Raw genomic sequence first — 23,145 nt, 5'->3', positions numbered from 1 at the left:
TAATACTGCTACCACTAGCTGCAACCATAGCAGTACAATAAGGATCTTCGCTGCAGAATGCAGTAGATCTATGTTTTCAAACCTTCTTTGCACTGGACGCAAAGTATCCAGTAGACCAGTAAAAAAGGTAATCAATTTAATCTTTTGTACAGCATTTGTGGATAATTGAAAGTAATGTCACAGATTAATAGATCAATTGCATGTCGGATTTTGTGCCGTTCGTATAGTATCGCCCCGGCCGGCTGACTGTCCTCGCACGGCGAGACGAGTGAAGCTCGGGATGGAGAACCAACAGGTGTGGGTCCGTGACCCCCAGGAGGCTTTCATAATCGGGAAATTCACGGACATGGTGGACGGGGACGCCTTGATCGTGCCCCTCGACCCGAAATATCCGCAACGCACCTATCCGCTGGACGAAGTACATCCTGCCGGCGAATATACCAAAGATATCGAGGACAATTGTGCCCTGATGTACCTGAGCGAGTGAGATCTATTAATCTGTGCTGTTGCGAGGTTCTTTGACACAGCGTGCAAGTTAATGATTGGTACGTTTGCGGGTTTCGTACATATATTTAGTGAATCGGAGCTTTAGCTCTCTTCGACGAGCTGTAAACATATCAACGAATTCTATTTCTTTCCACAGGTATGTTCGACAAAAAGAAGAATGGCACTATAATAAACGTAATGGAATTCCAAGCTCTTTACAATTACATAAATTCTTGGCTCGGTGTATGCTTCGTGGCTTTGACCACGATAATTCGGGCAGTATACAAGAGAATGAGTTAAACGCAGCTCTAACACAAATGGGCTATTGGTAGGCTTAGTCCGGACTTCATTCAATTCCTTATAAAAAAGAGCGATCTTCGTGGTCATCAGTCCATTACTGTGGATCAGTTCATAGTATTGTGTGTTCAGATACAGAGGTTTACAGGTAATTAGAAATGTTTACATAAAAAGAAGAAAATTTTATGATAATTCTGATCGTTTATTAATCTAATTAGAGGCCTAACTATAAACATCTGTACGTGCAATTATAATAAATGTTTGATAATATTTAGCATGATTTAAGCATGTTTGTTTAACAAAGATATGTTGTATGTTACAGAGGCATTTAGGACAAGAGACACAGAGAAAAATAGAGCACTTGTAGCATAAGTTAAACAATAATAATTGCTTTTCAGCATACACAAGTGTAAAAAATATTTTAACTGTATTGTTATTAAAAAAATATGAAGACGTTATATGCTGCAGCTAAGAGCTACTCCCAGAAATTCTTCAAATCCAATAGTAATCGATCCAGTTCTATCTTAGAAGATAATAATGTAAAACGTGGGTTTAGACATGTAGGATCTTAGGCTTATGAGAGATTTGTTTGTTCTTGGAAATTTCTATTTTCTTCGCTACTAAGCTTTTAGTGAGGTTTATTTATGTTTAGTTATAATGATAAAATTAAGATTTTTAATATATGAGAAGTACTAAAATTATGCTTCCTGCCGATTCCGCTGATCAATACCTCAAATGACAATGAAACGCGTTTATTTTACATTCATGCACGTTAATTAGATTTAACATTTAATGTGTTATATACGATAAAAGCTAAATGACTGGTGTATAATATTTTTACCATTTAAGTAACACTTGTACCATCCAAATTATTTAAATTTAACAATCGTTTTCAAGTTCAAGATTATATATCTATTATTTTATATATCTGATAAATTTGTGGTTAATCGAGAAATTTTATATATAATTATTATTTTTACATATAATTATTAAAATAATTATATCATATAGCAAGAGTAGTAATTAAGAAAGCTTTCGTTTGTGACGTCCGAGATTGCATTTTGTTTTCAAAAGAGCCAACAGAAGTAGATCGACATCTTAAGACCGTCGCATACATGATATCGTGAAGAAATGTGTCATTTTTCCACATACCTACACGGAAATTGCAGTTATCTCCGCGTTGTGCGGAGTCACGCACTAAGATTTTATTCCTTTTGCACGTCTCTTTAAAACGCGATTATTTTCCGCTTGAACGAGTTTGCGGTTTGATCGATCTTACCGGAAGTTCGATGTCTCCAATACGACGATCTTCTCGAAAGCGCTTCATAGTTTCCGCATGAACGATTTATTGACGGCAGAACGATTTTGCTGCACATCGTGAAAGTCCTCTCTATCGTCCAATCCGACGGATTCTTGCGATGCGTTGAGATGCACACCGTTATGACGCAATGTGCAGCTTATCCGTCGCAGCTATTGGAAGCTACACTTTCTTGATCGTCCTCTTAATTACACAACGGCACTAATAACGACAATTAGAACGACAGTTAGAATTTTGTTAGAACCATTTTGCATTAAGCAATCATAGTCCTTGCATCTGTGATTAGTATCACGAAGAAATCTTGTAAGAGACACGATAATCACATGCGGTTTTATTCTTTCATCTTCGTTATTTTTTTTAGACGCTTTTGATAACGTTAAGATTATCCTACATTAAATGGAAACTTGATATTTAAATAACTTCAAACAGAAAGCTATGTAATAAGATTAATTATAAAAGAAAATGACTAATTTTTAACGATTAAATTCGCTACGTTAAAATTTCTCTATAATTAAAAGCGACGAATATTAATTCAAATATCGTAACAGCTTAGGATCGTCGATGATCATGGTAATAAATTTAATTATACAATAATACGTAATAATAGGTGACCTCGATATTTAAAGTAACTTTTAATAGAAATAATTTTTGCTTTATCTTTCTGCTTATTCGATCATAAAACGCGTTCGAAAGTAACAAGGTGAGAAAGTGATATTTTTATATTTATTATAATCTAGTTGAAATAATAACATCCGAAAGATTGTACCGCTTCTTCGTTATATTACATATAATACATATATCTCTATAGGGATTCTGTCGTAACGCAATCTGCAAGTGATCCAACGAAAAGGTCGTGTGTTGAACCCACGTGTTTCTGCAGCTAACAATAAAGGTTGGCTCATGCGCGAAGACCCTGGGATACGTTTGCTCTCTGAGAGACTTACCTTCGATTATAACGGGACTTTCACACTGAGTGGAAGGGTCATGTTTTCGTCAGAGGCAAGTGAGGTCAACTGATTGCTATTCCGAAAAGTTCGTCGAGTCAAAGAACTAAGTACAAAGAATTCCGCTATCACAATAAGACAATAACACGTTTATTGTCTTATTAAAACCTTCAAGAACATAACATCAAGAGCATAAAAAGGAAATTTTATTACTTAAAAAATAATTATTTTTACTTTTCTTATGTTCTGTTGTTTTTATTGTTTTCTCTTGCATGCACACATTACGTAGCGACGAACGACATAGGCGAGAGTAAAATGCAAGATGATATCTATATCTCCCATTGCCAAGATCGTTTTGCCGCGTGAGTACAAGATGTCGATGATGTGAACAGGATTTAACGCCAGTCGAAGGTACGCTTATCCGGCGCTGTTGTCTGTTGTCCCTTTCACTGCAAGTCGGTTGCGTGGGAGGCTCGTTCAGGATATCGTAGCAATTTCAACGAGGACTAGTCTTCGTAGTTCAGTTGCCACTCAAGTATCACGCGTGAGTGCAGAGTGATCGCTCATCAAGCCGCGAGTTTAACGCTAACGAAATGTAATATCCGAAAGTGCATTCTCTCAAAGTTAACTGAATCAAAAGTAATTTTTGCGAAGAAAAGTATTAAACGTGATCGATGTATTATCACCAGTGCACATTGTCTCGGCAAGTTCGCCAATAAGATAAAGTTCGTAAAATTTATTTTTATCTTGTGTATTTTTGTAGGATACATTTTCATCTTCAGATTATTTTTATGTTCAAGAACGTAAAGTTGATATAAAATTAATATATAACATACTAAATTAACATATAAATATTGTTAATTTAATTGAAGTTTTAGAGTTTAAAAATATTGCTTTTATATGATATATAGTAATGTTAATAAATTTAATTATTTTTTTCTAACTTCAGTATATATTACATAATCGATTGTCATATCTAGTAAATTTGGACTTTGAAAAATAATTTAGTTTGTAAACTTTGATCATAAAATTAATATTACTTGAGTTAATTAATATTTAATAAAACTTAATAAATGGTTAGAAATATCTTGTTTCTCGAAATTGATGTTTAATTTCTCAAATTGTGTACGTTACACTTTGCAATATAACATTTAAATTGAACGAAAACATTTTACAGTTTTTGCGTGGTCTTTTATACGGCTTTATTTGTTAGGTACATATTTGCATTATTATCTTTTGAAACGCATATTCACAGTTTGCTAGAAATTTCACCGAAGATTCACACGGTTCGACGTTCTAATTCGACGTAAATACGAATACCTGGAGAAACAGGAGCACACTTGCAACATAAACGCAGTGTCTCGTAATCAGTTATATAATCCTAGCACGAGAAAAAAAAGATTGACGGTAACGACGCGTCTAATCCTTCAACCCATTAACTGAATCAGTCGCAGTTGCATGTATAATGTTGCAATCCATAATTTTCCATATAATAATTCATAACGTTGAACAAAATTACAAATTAAAAACCGGTTTTAAGTTTATTTAATTGCAACTCTGAAAAAAGTATTTGCTTGCATATTAGTTCAATTACTGCGTATAATTTCTTTTAATCCTGTTATTCTAGATCTAGAGCGCTCAAGTATTAAAGTAGAACCGATTTCACAATTATATACGTCTTTATACTTCACTTATGATAAAAATGATTATTACAATGTTAGGCGTGTGAGCTGCTTCGCATGAGACTGGTTGTAGTCTGTCACGAGCAAGCGATTGTTATCCATGGATTGCGTAAAATGTCTATCTCGCGGAAAGCCGCGTGGAGCAAAATCCAGACGCGGAGGTCGACGAGGACTTCAATTAAGTTAAACGAAAAGCGGTTACGATAATTCAGTTGTTCTCGCTGGCAGCGCGGAAATCAATGCGGTTTCTTTTACTATGTCGTCAAACATCGACGAATTCGTTATAAACGTGCCCGACGTCTCAAATTTGATTACGGGTTGCATATCCGGTGTAGTCTAATGCCGAATAAATGACTGTAAGATCATCACATATCGTGACTTGTTTGATTATTCATCGATCAATCGTCTACTTTTTCAATTTTATAATTTACTTTCCAATCACACAATCAAGTTACCTCGTACATAATTGAATTAATATGTTGTATTGCCTTTAATAATTAAAATAAAAGTAATATAAATCAAAAAGATATTAAGATGTTGTTTAGAGATTAAATTAATAAAAATTATAATAAATAATAAAAATTATATGATGTATATATATATATAATGCACAGTTTTATACTTAAAACATTATATTAATTTATATCAACTTATATTACGTATAATATTTCAATCTAAATATTTAAATACATTTATAAAATATCTTATTTTTATTATTTTTATTTATGTTATGTAACACAGCAAGCAATTACTGCATTAATTTTTTTTTAATTTAACAGTGCAAGACGAGAGATGCGACGAATGCTTTACAAACAATTTGGATGAGATCTGTGACATTGCGACGGATACTTATGAAAGTGTAAACTTTTCAGTTATGTCAACGAGAGAGATAACGGACTGTGTGAACATGAATTAAATTTGTCTCAAACAAATGTGCCGAACACATTGTACTTGATGCAATTCTTCCTCTCGATCCAATCCGTCGAATTAAATGTTGTTGGTGCAATCAAGTGTATTTGCAAATTAAGATAACAATGACGGAGAACGTGTACGTTATCAAAGTAAAAACCAAACCGCCGTTGTCGTCTTTGTATCCATCGGAGCGTCGTTACTCAGCGTCGACGGTCGGCGGCCTGTCCTTGGTCCACTTCGGCCTCGGAGCGCTGTCCCTTCTTCTGGGTACCCTCGCCTTGTCCTTGCAGGGCCCGATATTGTCCGTTGCGTGTCTGGTGCCGTTCGTGACAGGTCTCCTCGCTTGGCGACGTTGGTACATCGACCGGAACATCGCCATTTTTTTCTACGGCAGCCTCTTCTCTCTGGTAGCCGCGATCCTCTGCTTCGTCGTCACGATCTTCGACGTCGCGGCAGCTTCCAACAGCACCGGTGGATCCCTGTGGCCGTTAGAAAAAATCCTCGACGCTCCGCGTTATTCCCTTCGTCCCGCCAAGGTTTTCACAAACGATACTCACATGGATGATATTACGTCGACTGAGGACTCATTCAACGTCACTGAAGAACAAAAATTACCTGTTTCTTTAAAATCCCTCAGCACCGAGCTCAACGTATCAGACTTCCACGTCGATGCCAAAAACGACGATGATCTCACGGTGACGGAAGCGTCGTTCATGTTTGAAGAAAGGATGATGATATCGAGAGAAATTTTGCAGAATAAAGGCACGACGAACATTACGCGAGGATTTATGAATTTGACGAAGGAAAAGACCTTCTGGCATAGCCGTTATGAGGACTCGTCGCACAGAATGCTGCTGATCTTAAACGTCTTGATGGCGTCTCTTCTGGAGATCTTCTGGTCGCTGCTCAGCGTAAAGATTGCGTTCTGCGGAATGACGAACCGACTGCCGGAGAACAATAATGTCGTCGCCGAATCGAAGATGACGAGGTTGCCGCTGCAAAAGAGAAAAGCCCCAGCACCCAGACCCGATATATTGGATCACGATCACCGGCTGTCGGAAGCTCTTCAGAATTTGCAAGGTCTCACTGGTGTCGGACCGCGATTACCTTTGCCGGAATCCAGCAGAGAATTTAGGGAAAGAGTCGAGAGATTCTTGGCAAATCAAGCAACTCATAGAGTTGTTGAAGGTACTTGAAGCTAACGATTCCAAAATGGACTCAAATTTTCATAGAAGTTTTAAAATATTTACAAAATTTCTCATGTCAATCTTACGATAGATAATATAATAATACTGTACCGATCTCAGTTTCTTTTGTACTGTATACCTTGTTGTTACTTATACTTCTTTTCTGACGCAGATCTGTACATACATTTTATTTTTAATTGTAGAAATATAAAGAGTAGAATAATCAAATATAAGTCCTACCTGTTGCACCTATTGTACTGAAATAACGAACTTCTATTTATATGTTTACATGACGTTTAGTAGGAATGTGTCAGTATCACGTTCAAATATAAAGTTGATCATAAATGTCCCAACAGCGAGCAATAAACGATACTAATTATGTTTATTATGTTGTCAGAAGTATATTTTCGCAGATCGGTTAATTAACATATCAATTCACACTGCAACCGGATGAAAAAGTAATGAATTGGATTTTGAGAACAATTAAATGCCATTTACTTACAAGAGATTATTTCAATAAGTTAATTATTTATTTAAAGCCGTCATTTACTACGTTTATCATATGCACGATAATCGCATAAAACAACGTATTTTATTATTGTTTCGTATAATTGTGCTTCAAATATATCTCGTTTGTCTTGACTTTATTTAACAGTAGTTTTAGTAATGAAGCTGATTAATAAACATATATACGCGCTCATTACGCGATATGTTAATAAGACTATAACATTTCTTAAGGAATATAACTTTCAACTCGTAAAAATTGCGCGTCTCACGGTCTGAAAATCACACCCTAAATTTTATCATTATGTGCCACGCATCGCCTTTCGTTCATATACACACTGTGAAAGTTAAAGGTTTGTTACGACATATCAAGCAATTCGATGTTGGCCAACGAAGCTGCCGGAATTCGTTAAGGAAACTATATATTATAACAATAGCAATAATACCACCTTGAAACCCACATTCTTTTCTTATCCGAAGTTGCGTTTGTGTTCGCCGGCTTTCGCACTGCATTTTAAATAGGATACCAAAAGGAATATTGTATGCGGCAAATATTACAAAGAAATATGTATACTCTGAGATAAATATTATTATTTCTATCATATGATTTACACATATACGTTTAGCTATACTATATGGGATTTCCGCCTCGGCTTATCACATTTATCACATACCGAATAATTTGTGTGACAAAATATGAAGAACAAGCCGCGGTTTAAGGAGAGGATCACATCCGTCGTATTGCGCGCAGCCTTGCTTCGCAAAATCATCCTTTATTCTTAATCATTGTCAAGTACATTGTTCGATGGCGGACTTACTACGACTCGCGGCTCGCCCTTAAGGTACACTTCATTCACTTAAATGGCATTAAGCTACTGCGCTACAATCTGACTATGCCGCTTCTGAATGATAAAATATGCATTTTATTCACGTTTGCATCTCGAGCGGCGAAAATAGACAACCGACGAGTATTAATCTAATCGCTAATTAGTTTGATTGATCTCTCTCTATATTGTCCTTGGTCCACAGAATTGTGATTCTGAAAACGAGTGTTTGCGACCGTAATGGCGCAATATTTAAAGAAGTGATTCAATAGTGATTTAATAAGCATTGATAACAATAATATACAAACATCAAACGAAAGATTTGTACAAAATTTTCAACCGAGGGGAAAGCACCGAATGAAACGTTTCAGTCGCGGATATAAGATACTAACAATAAGAAATAAATCAGAATTATGAATGACAATGAGACGATTTATTAATCGCAAATAATTAAACTGTCATTATGAATATATTTCTTATAGTTACGAACATATCGTTTGATCGTTGACTATTTCGAAGATAGTCAGCGACTATTTAAGAATTACATCTAACACCTAATTGGCAAGAGTAAAGCACACTTTTGTACATGGTATCTATCGCGTATCCAACAAAGAACAATTGTGGATCGACAATTTTAATTCATACAATGGACGTAAAGTTTTTAAAAAAAAATCAGGTAAAAATATTGCTAGCACATTACTCCCAAGAAAAATGCAATAAATAATATGAAATAATAAATGAATAACTAATAAAACGAACATTTTTTAGTAAAGTAATCATACATCCGTTTGTGGCGAATATATATTTTCAACAAACAATCCACACAACTATGAAACTAATATTCTTCCTTTTTCGTTCTCTTCCACACAATTAATTTCTCGATTATACTTAATACACACTATATATTGTTCATTACTACGAGCAATACGAGCAACATTGCAATTAGCAAAAATACACAGAATTTGCCGCAAATATTTTGTCTTACGTGATTAACAGTTGATCATGTTTTAATATGAACGATGTTGCTTTAACTTCACTCCATCCATTACGATCGTTGATGCACATCTGATGCTGAACACAACGAGTTTTTATGCACAAGTTTTAATTGTTCGCATCACTTGATTCTATATCAAAGATTAACATAGTAAATTATCACTTGATCGTATTCTACTTGTGTATCGCGGCTATTCTCTTTAATTAAAAAAAATTTACACGTATATAGATTATATTGAACTGGCAAGCTTCTTAAGAGGAATTAATGACAGTTCATTCTCGTCGAAATCGAGATTAGCACTTGTGTTTCATGTTATTATAGTTTTTATTACTACAAATTATCACTAAAGTCTGTTTATTATTGTGTGCTGTTTATGGCATCGATACAATTCATCATCAATCATGTAAATAACATCGAAATAAAAATATTTATTTTAATACAAAGGAATAAGAATATAGTATGTAATTCGTTTAATATACCGAAGATAAAATTAATAACTATTAAATAACTGCTATTTATAGAAACGATATTTGTCGTGCGTTAAATTTGTGACTGCTTAATTTATTTAAAAAGTGCGAAATGTGGTCCTTAAATTAACTTTTTTAATAATTTAAAAATGTACTTATTTCGGGAGAAAAATCGATACTATAAACTGACACACATGCTATTCCAGAGTTCACATTGCGTATTTAAACTTAGTGCATTAAGTTTAATTAAGTTTAGCCACGCTTTTTAAAGCGAACCTACTCATCCGACTAGGACCTTATCTGCCAAGCTCGAACATTATAACCACGTTCTCTATTCCGTCAATTAAGTTCAAAGGATTAGATCCCAGCAATTTCAGTCACTCGCTTTGTTTACTTAAGAACAACCTACGATCGATTTAAATTATTCACAGATCAGAAGCTATTGTCGCGCACTTCCTTCGTTATTTCGATTTAATTGTTTTCGTATAACACTTCCCCGCAGGAAATCGATGGTCGCTCGTCACCTTTGTCGTTTTTGTTAATAATCTTACAGGTCTAAGATCACACGTTCACCGGTCGAACATTATCGTCCGACTGTTGTTGTTCTCCGCTTTGCCAACCCGAATCCAGAGTCGTTGAATCGCTCAAACAGCACTGTGGCGTTTCCTCCTCCTGGTTGTTTCTGTAATCCCTATAATCCCTTTCACGCCCCCTCTCGTTCTCGTCCTCCCGGAAGTAATTGGAACTCGCCGGACCCTCCTGCAGCTCCTCGTCATCTTTCGTCCCGTAATAGGAGTAACGTCCTTGTTGAATCACCTCGTATTGCGCGTCGGGAGCGAGGAATGGACCTCTCGCGCTTCTCGGTTCGTCGCTGTTCGCATAATTGTCACAAGGAATGTCGCCATTGTCCGCGGGCAAAGGAAGAGGCAATCGAGACCTCTTCGATAGTTGACGCTTGCCCAGCCTGCTCGCCAGATAGTCTACACCTTCCGAACGTTCAGCACCTGCAAAAAAGACAGGAATGTCGAACATACAAAAAATTTTGTAACAAATGTTTTAATCGTGAAAATAAATAATTTTGAAATAAATAATTCTTCGGGTTAAATCAACGATTTCTGTGAATAAAAATATTCCTACAGGATAATCAATAATAAAGACACACTTATATGATTTAAAATTTAATTTAAATATGATAATTATAAAAAAAGACATTAGTCTCTAGCTGTATAAATATAGTAATATGGGTTTAAAATTTTAATTACAAGAAATGTTACACACAATCGTCGTAGATAGAATTGTAATAAGTACCTTCTTTTTCCACAGCTAGATCGTAAAAACTACTCTCGGGTCCGCAGCACGAGGACACGTCACCGAAATATAGTTCGCTCTCGGACTGTTTTGAGCCGGGATTCGTTTCTTGCTGAAATGCTCCATTTTCCACGCCCTTCAAGGGTTTTCTGACTCTCCTACCTTTGATGGTTCCCTCGTTCCCGCCCTCAGGATCTGTGCTATTAGAGATCTCCTCGGCATTCTCATAATTATCGGAAGGACGCTTTGCGGACCTCGATCTATGATCTAAACATTTAAGGGAAAAAACGCAAAAGTTTAATTTTTAACATACAATATCAAAAAATTAACGAACTGTCGATTCTTTATATATATTTTTCTTAATTGATTACATTCATTCTTAATTGATATTCATTGCTTTGTCAGTTAGTTATTTCAACTTTTAAAAACCGTTTGTTGTAATTGATTTTACCTTCGTTATTTTCGAAGTTATCCATTCTCTTAGCAATTCTGGCTCTCGATTCGGTCATTTGCGGTCGTCTGGCGGGACTGTTAGGATCGCTGTACGGAGGTGGCGGCCCCCACAATGGCACTGGAGTTTCCAAAACGCTGTAGGACGCGGTGCTCGCAGTGTATGGAACATTCGGAGCATTTAAAACAGAGTAAGGGCCACTCGACTGCGAGTTAAAGACACTATAGGGACCAGTTCCGCTCTCCACATTGGTTTCCGTTGGTCGTGCTTGCGTGTGAAAACCATAATTCGAATCTGGGCTCGGTGCTGGACCTCTTGATCTCGACCAAGGTAATCGCCATCTTCTATGGAAGAAAAACAATATAGTAATAACAAATTTATAGATTCTCTTGCGTTCTAAAAACAATTTTTACCCAAATTTATCATTCTTTACTCTTCTAATTTTTAATATATAAATTATATATATTAATAATTTTTTATCTCTATTAAAACACTTAAAGAGTAAAGTATAGTAAATTATTACTTTATAAAATAAAATGTTACATCTTGTTCGTTTCTATCGACTTAATCATCTAAATAAAATTGAAGGAACATGTTTTACTATATATCCCGATACATTTTAAGATTTTTTTTCTGGAAAGCTTTTGTATGTTTCTATCGTAAATATATATTATTGCATCGATGAAAATATCGTCTAATCGATCTCATATCTATTGCGAAATATAGTTCTTTAACCTTTGACGGTGCGCGAATTGATTCGAGAATCATACGCAATACAAATATAATCTTCTTTTACCCTTCTTTTTACGTACTCCCGGGATCGATGCCAGACCAGACGGGTATCTCGATGGATACAGTGTTCAGAGAAATATCTACTGACTCGTGTCTCTGTACTGGTATACTTTAAAACCAATTGACGTGCGTGGCCGTGCGTTTTATTGCCAATTCGTGCTGCGGCGAATAAAAGTAAACTAAACTTCAAAGAGCGCGTCGTTCATTACAATACATTCCCGAGACTTGGAAAATCTTTTTGTAAATATCGAGAATCGAAAAAATTCCGTTTTAATCAATAGTACATATTAACGAATTATCAGAATACAATGTGCATTTGTTTGTTTATTATATTTTTAGTATTTATTTTATTGCACTTTATTTCTTTATGAAATTCATAATATCTATCAGTTTCATTGGATATAAGCGGCAATCATTATTATCAAATATTAATATCGAGTTAAAGGCCTATATTAGATGTTTTTGATTAAAAATAGCTATAATTTATATATATAGCCATACGTTTATTGTATGATATTATAAAACAGACTTTTTTTTTAAAAGATGTTGCGGGTTTGCGATTTAAAGAGATTTTTTGGTCAGTGCGAGTTTTATCATACATTAATACTTTTATTAAAGAGAAACAATAATATCTATAGCTTTTAAACATCTATTTTTTAAATATTGTTGTCATACCTGGATGGTGCCATATCAGGATTCGGTGTGTACAAATTCCCGGGTGTCTGGGCCCACCACGGGTTCGCACCCCCGCAATCGTTGCAGCATCCGCAGGACCCGGCCGGCGGTCCCACGGTGCCGCCCTGGCCGTACAACGATCTGCATCTCAGCTCCAACTGCTCCCAGTACATTTTCTTCTTTTCGTGGCTCAACAATTGGTACACCAGCATGCACGAGAATATGCAGGCCAGTATACCGGCGACCGAGACGCCGAAGAGGGCCCTCAGGCAGTCCGACAACGCGCCGTGCACCGCCTCGCAGTGAGGCGTTCCCTCGAACAGCACACCGGGATCCCCCTTCGACTGCGGTGCGCCGTAACACGTGCACGATCTGTATGAATCATTACATGGATATTGAAATTAATATCTGTGCAAGCGGCTTGTTTTCATTTGGAAAATAATCGATAGTCTTGCATAATATATTTAAAAGGTTTAAGTAAATTGAGAAAGATTTATTTTAATATTCTGACACTTCCGCGAGAGAGATTTTAACTGTATAGCAGGAGGATGATTAAATTTTCATAATGCGAAACATTATTATCTTCACAAACTATACGGCGGTTTCATAACGACGCCGAAGCGCTTTGCCACTTTACGATCGTAATTTCTTCTGGGATGTATAAACGAGAGAGGGATTATACGTACCTCGCGCGCGCAGTGTAAACGCACTCGCGAAGGTTCTGCAATCGCGACATGTGAATAACCGTAGTCGTGACGGTGACGAGCACGCATACCAGCGCGCACACCACTCCCACGGAACCGCAGACTTTCATCTGCAAAAGTTATAAACCCAGTTTAATAGCAGAACTGTCAGCGGCAAGCGGCAATGACGGCTTTCCCGTGGGGACGAAAAGTTTACGCGGCGAACTTACCAGAAGTCCGTATCTGTGCTTTCGTCTAGCTAGCAGCATTGTGAAGAAACCCATCATGATCAACTGAAAACGGCAAATTAATTATTCGCCAATTAAATCACGTGCGTCTGTGCGATCTTCAACTATTACTATCCACGTGCTAATTGAACAGATAAAGCAATCTCTCTCTTTCTCTCTCTCATTACGCATTACGTATTCGCGGTGCAAAAGCTCATAAAATTAAAAGAAATTAGTCGTATACATTGTTATACCAGCAGCATAAAAAACTTGGCGTTTTAATTTACTCGATGCTGCTGTTGCTGCTTGATACATTAATGTTTTTGCATACAACCATCAGAATGGATATTGGCACGCCAAGACGCATTTGGTAATACGACCGACTGATTTTTGTCTCTCACCATAATGCCGGGAATGTAAGACGGCACTGTCTCGAAGAGCGCTAGACTGTCCGTGTGGGCCGAAAGGATCGCGTGCACCGCCAAAAAAAGGCTGCCGACTGCCGCACTCAATCCGCCGCAGAGATAGCAAAGGACAACGTACTTCTTGCAGCAGCCACCTTCGCCGGTGTGACCTGCAAAACCGATCCATGAAATTCTAATCGCTTCGGTAAAAAGCCTGGCGCGTGCACGGAATGCCGATATTTTGATAACGAACGCAAGATTACGACCATCTAAATCCACTTGCAGATCCATTTGATTGTTGCAACTTTCTTTCCGAGAATTCAACAATCTGATTCACTCTTAAGATTGTGACAAGCAATAAATTGATTTTTCATATATTTTTAAAAAGGTTAAAAATACCTTTAATTCGCTAAATACTTGCATCAGATATTCTCTCCAGTTCTACAATTTATAAAGTTATAAAAATTAAATGATGCACGAGGAGCACTTGGCTATCGGTGACGCGGATCGTAAATCCGGTGATGTCAAGGCTGCAGTTAATTTTGATCCCGCAGACGATGCATTATCGAAACGCGAATATCAACGTGAGTTTGACGGTAATCGCTGTCTACGGATATTCGAGGAATTTCGCTCGCGGCACGTTTCTCATTGTGACCAGATCAGGACTACGGCTGTTAGGTTCTCACGCGAGGACAATCATTATCCCGCTAACCGAGGATCCAGCACGGTTTACTCCCGCTGGGATTTCTCCCCGAAAGGGTCGATAGTCGCACAAAGGACAACATTTAAGACCATCAGACAGACCCTTTCAGACACATGATAAATGATAACAATCACAAAGATGCGACACATCAAAAATGCTAAATCTTGTTAACGAATGCATGAAAAAAGGATGAAAAAAAAACACATTTAAGTCAAACTGCTACATGATGCTTCAATTTATTTAAAATATAGTTTATTTTATCCAAAAATATTGGACGAATAAATTTCAATCGCTTTCATCGCCTATCTCGCAGCTCGTGGAAACTCAGAAACCACCAATTGTATTTCCGTTTCTATCGCGACCGCGTTGGGGAATCTCTACGACGCTGCTTTTGTAACGTTCAACGCAGCTGTGTTACTTCGTTTGACGGCATCCGGGTTCGACTTCCATTGTCAAAGTCCTTCCTATTGAGTCCAGTGCTCCGAACCGTATTGAAAGTTCTCTCTCAATGAATCCCCAAGCGTCAATATACTGCATAGCTTTGAAGACAATGAGCTAATATTCCCATTTTCAGAAGACTTTCTTTTCTTTCTTTTTTTGAAGTCGGGTATATTGTTGACGCATGGAAAATGTTGGGAGATTAAGAACAGAACATTGGAGCGCGAACGCAATTAAAAATATACTCGTAAGATATTTTTATAAAGACCGAAGACCAGAAATTGTGTTTTTCAAATATTTACATTTGCTTTCAGCGAAAAATATATCGGGTAAAATTCGAAAGGATCTCCTGAGATAAAAGTTCGATGAAAAGACAATTTGAGACCCGGAGGGAGATTTTCGCCGTATGTTTTTCCAAGCACGAGTTTCGACAAATGTCTTTAAGAAATCCATGGAGCGTGATGCGTCTTCTGATCCTAATCTACCGTTCAAAACGGCGGGATATAAAATTTACGGAGTGGAAATTCTTAGGGAGGGAAAAAGTCGAATGGATCCTTTTAAGAAAACTATTCTTGGATTCTCCGGAGGGTGAATTCACCGTTTTCACGTTTCCGAGGAGAATTATAAGAAATCGGTAACATTAACGTCGAATGTACGCACATTCCACTTTATAGAATACTCACGGTTGGGAAATTGATGAGCTCTGCGGTTTTCTTTGGGCGTAACACAATTTCTACTCTTCGACCTGTCACACGGTACGCCTACTACCTGCGTGATATTTACCGCCGACAAAAATCTCGACAAAAATACCAACCCAATTTGGTGGAGAATGAATTAGTTATTTCGTGTTTGTTTGCCTAACTTTGGTCCTCGTGTACGAGATTGTAAGGCTACAAAACATTTTGTTTCTCCTTAATGTGACAAGATATGTATAACGGAATACCTGAAATATTTCGTAGCCACCGCAGAAATAGAAACGGAACAAAAGATTCATGTAGTCTTTTTAGGTCTACGCCGTACATATAAATCCAATCTGATTCGAAAAATCCTTGCGAAATTGCGAAATTTGTTTCGGTGCCGTATACAGCTAAAAATATTTCATGTATGGCACAAATAGTCAATATATCGAAAACAACTATTACTGTAACATTCGGCTTAGTAATATGGATCAGTTCCAGTAATAGTCGTGTCAGAAAACTTACGATCTGATATTTGTCTAAGAAGGTATAAATAGAAATAGAGCCTAATATTATAGCAGAGGCTGTCTCAAATTGTTCTCTCTCACATTTCTTGATAGATAAGACATGCGATTAACCATTCTTTCCTTGATAAAAAAGTTACACGGAAAGAAATCGTTTAAAGTTCATTACTTTATTAATACCGTAACAGTTATAAGGAATAATTTTAAACAAAATGTGCCGATTAAGGCTGATGACTTTATAATTAAAAATTCTCAATTTTAAATTATGTTGTAAAAATCTAGCGCATTATGCGTTGAAAGAGCGAGGCGCCACAACCTTTGACCTTGCCTCAAGACAGCGTCACGCGGTGCCTATTAATAAGTATGCACACGAGTGCACAAAGGGAGCGCAAAAAGGGGTTGCTGATAAGCGAAAGGGGTCTGTCGGCGTACCACAGGGATGCGGATAATGCGGCCTCGGGAAGTGCGCGTGATTCGCCGGATGCGGCAAGTGCGAGTGCGAGTGTGCCGCCATCGGGAACGGATAGCCCTGGCTGTCCATCTCCATTTCCGTTCCGAGGCGACAACGCACTATTTGGAGCACCGGATAGCCATCCATCTTCCTTGCGTCGCTTTGCGTCAGCTCACGACAATCTTCAACAATCCCGCGGGCTCATTCCTGCGTTTTTATCACTTGCCGTCACATGGCGCCGCCGACAATTTTCCCTTGCCACTGCATCGAATAGCTTTGGCTAGATCGAATAGAATTGCTGATTTGTTTGATTAATTTTATATAGAATAAGAATAGCACGAAAATGAATTATGTATCAATGTGAATTGTTTAGAATTGAATTCAGATTACTAGCGTGCAGTTTTGCCAATTTCTTTAATATAGCATTTCTTTTTTTTATGTCATTACTTATAATGTCAATTTTCAGAATTGCATTAGTTGATGCTATTAGAGTGCTTATATCAATGTTGAAACGCGTATTATTTTTATAAAATATTTTTCATACTTTAAATTAAATTTTTTTTTGTAATATACACAATTATTATATCATTATATTTTTATGAAAATTATATATAATAAAGCTAATCATAAATTAGCTTTATTATATTTTTATAAATAATAAAGTTAAATAGCGCGTACGTAGCGCTGTGATGTCTAGTATTTATTAAAAAGTAGAGACGACAAGCAATGCATAAATAAAATAATAATAACGCGTAAAAGAAAATAATTATATTGTACGCGGTAATTGTTTTTCATTATTCTACAAAAATTGCAAACAAATCGTATATGTATAAATAATTATAATTGATGAATGAGCGAATATGGCAACATATGATATAGCAACCGCTCAATATTTCTAGCTGCATTATTCGGTATATAATATTCTGTTGCTGTCATACGTGTCTGCGACATTCTACACAAGGGTCACGTGTCACCATGAGAGTTCTCCATTTTCCAAGGTCACCTGTTTGTCGTGCATTTCCGGCTGGGTCAACTTACTTTCACCGTCAATAATCGTCATCGGAAATCATTACTATCGTCGACTCCTGTATTCTTAATTAATCATCGTTCAATACTAAGTTTCGCACACGGATACGCGATAAACCGAAACCAATCGTCCAATCGTCACCCTGTCGATCTTCATCGTCTATTCCTTTTTAAGACATGAAAATCCGCTCTCGTATCGACGATCGTGCACTCGAGAAATTCACAGTCGTCAGTGGCGGACACGTTGTGATGTGTCCCACAGGTGGCGGCTGCCGTGATAATTTGTCAAGTCCGCACAAGATCTAGGATAAATCCTGTTTTTTTTTTTATCACGTCAGCAAGGAAACGATGCACGAACACGCATATTCGCATAACACGTAAACGCCACGTCGTTAGCGCGATGGTTGTCGTGTCATCGGCCCGCTTTCAAGTCGCGCTTGCATCGCTCGACACGGGGAGGATCGTCCTACTCTCGGTTGGTGCAAGCATCGACTGGTCGATATACCCCCGGATGATTCGAGCGACCCGTCGCGGTTGGGGATTGAAATTCTGCAGAAATGCAGGGGTGCAATTCCCCGCGAGCGTACGGGGTAGAAACCTATCGCGTGGTCGCCGATAACGCGCGCCCGCGCCTGATAAGATGCCGTGCGCCAACGTCGTCATCTCCTCATCCGGCTGATAGTGCAATTGTCGGGAAAATTTTGTGAAACCAACCGACATAGGATGGAGCTACCACCCAGTCAACGTTTCGAGATCATTTGATGATTTTTCAGGAAACGCCGTCTGACGTTTCAACGACTGCCTGACATTTCAATCTCGAATGAAAATTAAGTCATATGGAGTGGGTGTTAAAAAATGTCCATATCGACTATTAATTTATATCGACATACATGGGAAATGTTGCACGCGATAATATCAGACTTATAATAAACATAACTCTGTTTAATGTTATATGAATTGCTCGATAAAATTCATTGTTATATTCAAAGATTTAACAGAAGGTTTAGCCGTAATAAAATGAAACGATAACAATGAGTATATACGTTTAATATATCATTGAGTTTAATAAATTTTCGCTGGTATAGCTTCTCATCCGTAATTGCTATCATAAATAATTATACAAGTAAAACAAAAATGCAGTTACTTACATTGATTGGCAGTAGTCGTTTCATAACGTCTCGTTGGTCTCGGTGGAGGACGTGGCGGAAGTGCAGGAGGTTGATGCGTTCTTGATACCATTTCGACGCCCCCGTCACTCTCGCCCTCGGTTCCTCCGTTGTTTCCTCCGGAATGCATCACGTGACATTGACACTTGTTCTTCGTTGGAGCCGAAACCTAAAATGTTGAAGTGCTTACGTTAAATTACGTCAAGGCAGCTTAATGATGATCTGACAAAACAAATTGGAAAAAAAGCATTCAATAAAATACCTTCTTTTGCATCGCGTGAAGCGTGAATAATATCTTAATGAGTTGTAATAATAGTGTCGTTACGTGGTATCGTGTCTGGAACGACTTTGCCTCGATCTATATCGAGATGTATCGTTATCGGATCGTTAAGGGTATTAAGGATGAGTCGTTAATGAGTATTAAAGGCAATATCGAAATAATTAAAAATGAAATAATTAACTTTTACGGGCAGTAAATATCCAGTGTGTGTTTCGTGTATGTGTCATTAGTAATGACACTATATACGGTTTAAACGTGCCCTTTCTCGATGATTAACTATCTAACTCTTGAATGTCATATAATCATTAAATTCGAGCGATGTACGGATCGTATGATTTTTAATGTTAGCACCAAGCTTCGTTATCAACAGTTACGGGCAAAGAATGCCCGATAAAATATTTTTTTGTCGCACTCGCGGCAAAATTCGAATATCCCTGCAACGGGCACCGATCATTAATCATTCGTGCGCGCGCTGCACATTTGGCCCTCGGCTGAAAATATTTCCTGATATAAGCTCTAAGGGCAGAACCGTTGCTTAGTACACGATTTATAGCTTCTCGCGTGGCCAGGACACGGTGAACGTAACTCAAGCGTGCGCGGATAGAGATATGGCGATTCACGAACATGTATTTTCTCAGATGTGGCGGCAAAAAGCGGCTAGGAATATACGAGCCGCTGGGCGGAACGGTGGCATAAGTCATTCTCCTCATTTGGTGAAGTACGAGGAAAATTTATGGAAGTGCAATCACATACTAGATCTAATTAATTTCTTGAAACGGTCCTTTTACGATTATAAGAGACACACCGAGGGAGAGAGAAAAATGTAAAATTTTGTAGCAAAGTCTAAAAGCAATTATTCACGAAAACTTTGCGATTTTTTTTTTATGTGGAGTAAATCCAGATTTGCATACCTGAATGGCGTCGATGCCCATAAGAGACGGGTTTTTAGTGTCGCTCTGCCCGTGCGGATGGCCGTGATTGTGCACATGACCGTGCAGATGTCCGTGATGATCCAAGCTCGACGGCGCCCGATCTCTCGGCCTGGGGTCGGGATGACTCGTGTGCAACGGGTGCACCGATTGTAGGTGATGATGATGATCGTGGACGTGATCCAGTCTGCTGTGCGTCCTAGTATTAGCGTTCGACGACGACGATTCGCACGATATACCGGAGCTGACGTGATGATGGTTCACGCTGGAATGACCGGTTAAACTACCCGACGAGCTGCCGTGATGGTGGCCACCCAAGGGTGTCGTCGATAGGCTGCTGTTGACGTTGACCACGTGCCGATGCACCGTGGGCGATCCACCGTGGTTCATCATGCTCGAGTTCGACGACGCGCCGCTCAGAGCACCCGAAGCCCCGTGATGATCGTTGGAAAAGGCAGGACTCGAATGGTGAGCCAAACTGGAGCCAGCGTTGAGCCGATGATGACTGTGGGGGGAGTTTAGGTGGTTTATCGTTGTCGCGATAGGCACCGCCGTTGGATGATGGTGTCCGATAGAGGTGGCACAACTAGTTTGATTCATGGAATTGGAACCTGCGACAACAACCAACTCTCATTAATATACTGTAATAATTAATACGAAGATCGTAAAAATAGGAGATACAAACCAGATCCGTTCAGAGGACCAGAATTTCCATGGACATGACTGGTGAGACTAGTTGTCAGATTTCCATGATGATGTCCGTTCATTCCTTGCACGTGTGTGTGATGTGTCCCGGATCCGTGATGGTGAGTAACGTTTGTCTTTGCGTTACTATGATGATGATGCGTGTGCTGTCGCTGATGTTGCTGAAAGCCCATCAAGCCTTCGTCCAGATTCGTGTTGTTCCTAAAATTGTCGGCGTGCTTGTAAATGTGGCCGTGTATGTCGCCATGGAAATGTCCATGTACACCACGCTCTACCGCCTCGTGATGATGCTGGTAAGGATTCAACACCTGCTGCACATTCTTCAGCTTCTCCTTGTTGGAGCTCTGCTTCTGCAGCGACAAGCCGGCGTGATCTTCCAACTGCTTATCTAATTCTTTGCCGGTCGTCTCGAGTAAATTCGGCCCTGTCTCCAGCAAGGGACTAGGACTCGAGGTCAAACTGTGCTGGTTGTCTTGCAGAGTCGAAGTTTCCTGGACTCTTCGAGCCGCCTCGAAAGCCAGATTGCGAGACAAGTCCAAGTTACGCGGACTACACGAAAGATTATGCCCGTGAAGAGACAACAACGAGCTCTGATTCAGGGATCTAGAATTAGACGATATGTTCGCTTGATGTTCCAGGAGATCGACGTTCCTAGCATTGTCGAGACTGATCTGCGATTTATCTTGATGGGGACTATCCAATATTCGTACCGGCTCGAAAACATTCTGTAAGGTCTCCAGATTTCGTGGGAGATCTTGATTGTTGGAGATCCTGGTGCTATTCATATTCCTTTCCATTCTGTCCCTCCTGGGGTCCATATTGTTGATTGTGGAACACTGACAGGGATGCTGTGGATTTTCAGGCACGTCCAGATCGTCAATCAATTCTGGTTGAGACATTTTAACATCTAGAATGAAATAACGTACGAAAAACATACAAATTGAATCTGTAAGATGTAAATTTACAATCTATATTTGAATATTGCTTCAGTTCAAATACCTAATAATAAGTCATCTTCGAATATATATGCGCAAATTTTTAATAGAATTAATTTATTCTGATTTATCCGTACATTTTTCAATAGCTCATTCTAATTCCATTAACATCAGAAAAAATTTCGTTGCGATATAATTATAATGATTTTCATAAATGTTATAACTCTTACTTTGTAAAAAAAAAGAAATTTTAGAGACTAATTGACTTTGTAAAGTATAATTTCTTACTTTTTCTTGAGAAAGAACGAAGAAATTACGAGTGTATCAGTCAGTCGCATAATAAATAAAAGAAGATGTGAAACAAAGTGCTCGCTAGATGGATCTTCTCAGTCGCTCTTTGTTTTTATATGTTGCTCACAGTAGCTCCCGCTGTTTCGTAATATAGAACGATTTATCAAGTGCAACGATGCGGGACATCAAAACGAATTCCACCATTCGTCGCAGGGAATACCGGTCACCACGCACTCGTGAATCGTTCGACGCATCGATCCTGATCTAGACGACCGGTATGTCAACGCCGTTGCTGCCAACCCGTGTCTCGAGCTATCGCGTTTATGACAGTAATGAATTGCATTCATTTGCAATCGAATAAAAAACTGAGCCGTTGTTAAATAACAGTAATCTAGTTTACCCATTTGACATGCATGACTTCTGTCGACGTGACATAAAGAGAAGATCGAAAAAAACGGATAACAGATAACCGGATAACGGATCATAACAGGAAATAAACAGATTTCTTAAACTAATATAATATAATTTTTAATTAAAATAAGAACGTTAAAAAAATCTTAGAATTTTATATTAAACATTGAACATTCGTTAATTTACTATTAAAATAAATTAACGATGGATCAAATATTTTTAATTCTCATGTAAGTTCTCTTAATATAAAATAATAGAAAAAACTCCTTAAAAAATAGAAAAGATTTTGTCAGCAAAAATTAGTTAATGAAACTGACAAATCTTTAAATTATGAAAAGCCTCGACGGCGCCGTGTCGGATGCGGAAACTGGCGAGACTTTATCACCACTCGTCGTTAAAACTTTTCCAATGACTTTCTCCGAACTTGAATAAACATCTTTGAAAAGACTTTATT

General features: G+C 38.1%; 2 protein-coding genes and 1 pseudogene across 2 annotated transcripts; 2 read left to right on the top strand and 1 right to left on the bottom strand.

Moving 5' to 3' along the window:
• Positions 1-280: 280 nt before the first annotated feature.
• On the top strand, positions 281-1,241 carry LOC139816282 (peflin-like; annotated as a pseudogene).
• Positions 1,242-3,010: 1,769 nt separating this feature from the next.
• Positions 3,011-7,334, top strand: LOC139815584 (uncharacterized). The gene is made up of 2 exons (XM_071782599.1): positions 3,011-3,770; positions 5,507-7,334. The coding sequence occupies exon 2, from the start codon at positions 5,762-5,764 to the stop codon at positions 6,833-6,835; it is 1,074 nt and encodes a 357-aa protein (XP_071638700.1). The 5' UTR covers positions 3,011-3,770; positions 5,507-5,761; the 3' UTR covers positions 6,836-7,334.
• Positions 7,335-7,897: 563 nt separating this feature from the next.
• LOC139815585 (uncharacterized) lies at positions 7,898-21,957 on the bottom strand. Its single transcript, XM_071782600.1, has 10 exons — positions 21,035-21,957; positions 20,332-20,960; positions 19,123-19,309; positions 14,153-14,325; positions 13,755-13,817; positions 13,528-13,655; positions 12,842-13,213; positions 11,375-11,718; positions 10,924-11,190; positions 7,898-10,619 (listed from the first exon to the last, which is right to left on the bottom strand). Exons 1-10 carry the CDS (start codon positions 21,951-21,953, stop codon positions 10,177-10,179), a joined length of 3,525 nt encoding a protein of 1,174 aa, XP_071638701.1. The 5' UTR covers positions 21,954-21,957; the 3' UTR covers positions 7,898-10,176.
• Positions 21,958-23,145: the final 1,188 nt, after the last annotated feature.

This window comes from Temnothorax longispinosus, chromosome 7 (assembly GCF_030848805.1).
Source record: "Temnothorax longispinosus isolate EJ_2023e chromosome 7, Tlon_JGU_v1, whole genome shotgun sequence".
In the NCBI taxonomy this organism is placed as follows: domain Eukaryota; kingdom Metazoa; phylum Arthropoda; class Insecta; order Hymenoptera; family Formicidae; genus Temnothorax; species Temnothorax longispinosus.
Note: the sequence above shows the minus strand (reverse complement) of the source record. Positions and strands in the feature narration are given on the sequence as shown.

What these genes read in the sequence shown, in the direction of transcription:
- LOC139815584 (XM_071782599.1), top strand. Translation starts at nt 5,762, where the DNA reads ATGACGGAGAACGTGTACGTTATCAAAGTAAAAACCAAACCGCCGTTG.
- LOC139815585 (XM_071782600.1), bottom strand. Translation starts at nt 21,953, where the DNA reads ATGTCTCAACCAGAATTGATTGACGATCTGGACGTGCCTGAAAATCCA. An exon ending in TGGGCATCGACGCCATTCAG is followed by an intron (nt 19,310 to 20,331) that starts GTATGCAAATCT and finishes TCAACATTTTAG; the next exon opens with GTTTCGGCTCCAACGAAGAA. An exon ending in CTTACATTCCCGGCATTATG is followed by an intron (nt 13,818 to 14,152) that starts GTGAGAGACAAA and finishes TGCCGTTTTCAG; the next exon opens with TTGATCATGATGGGTTTCTT.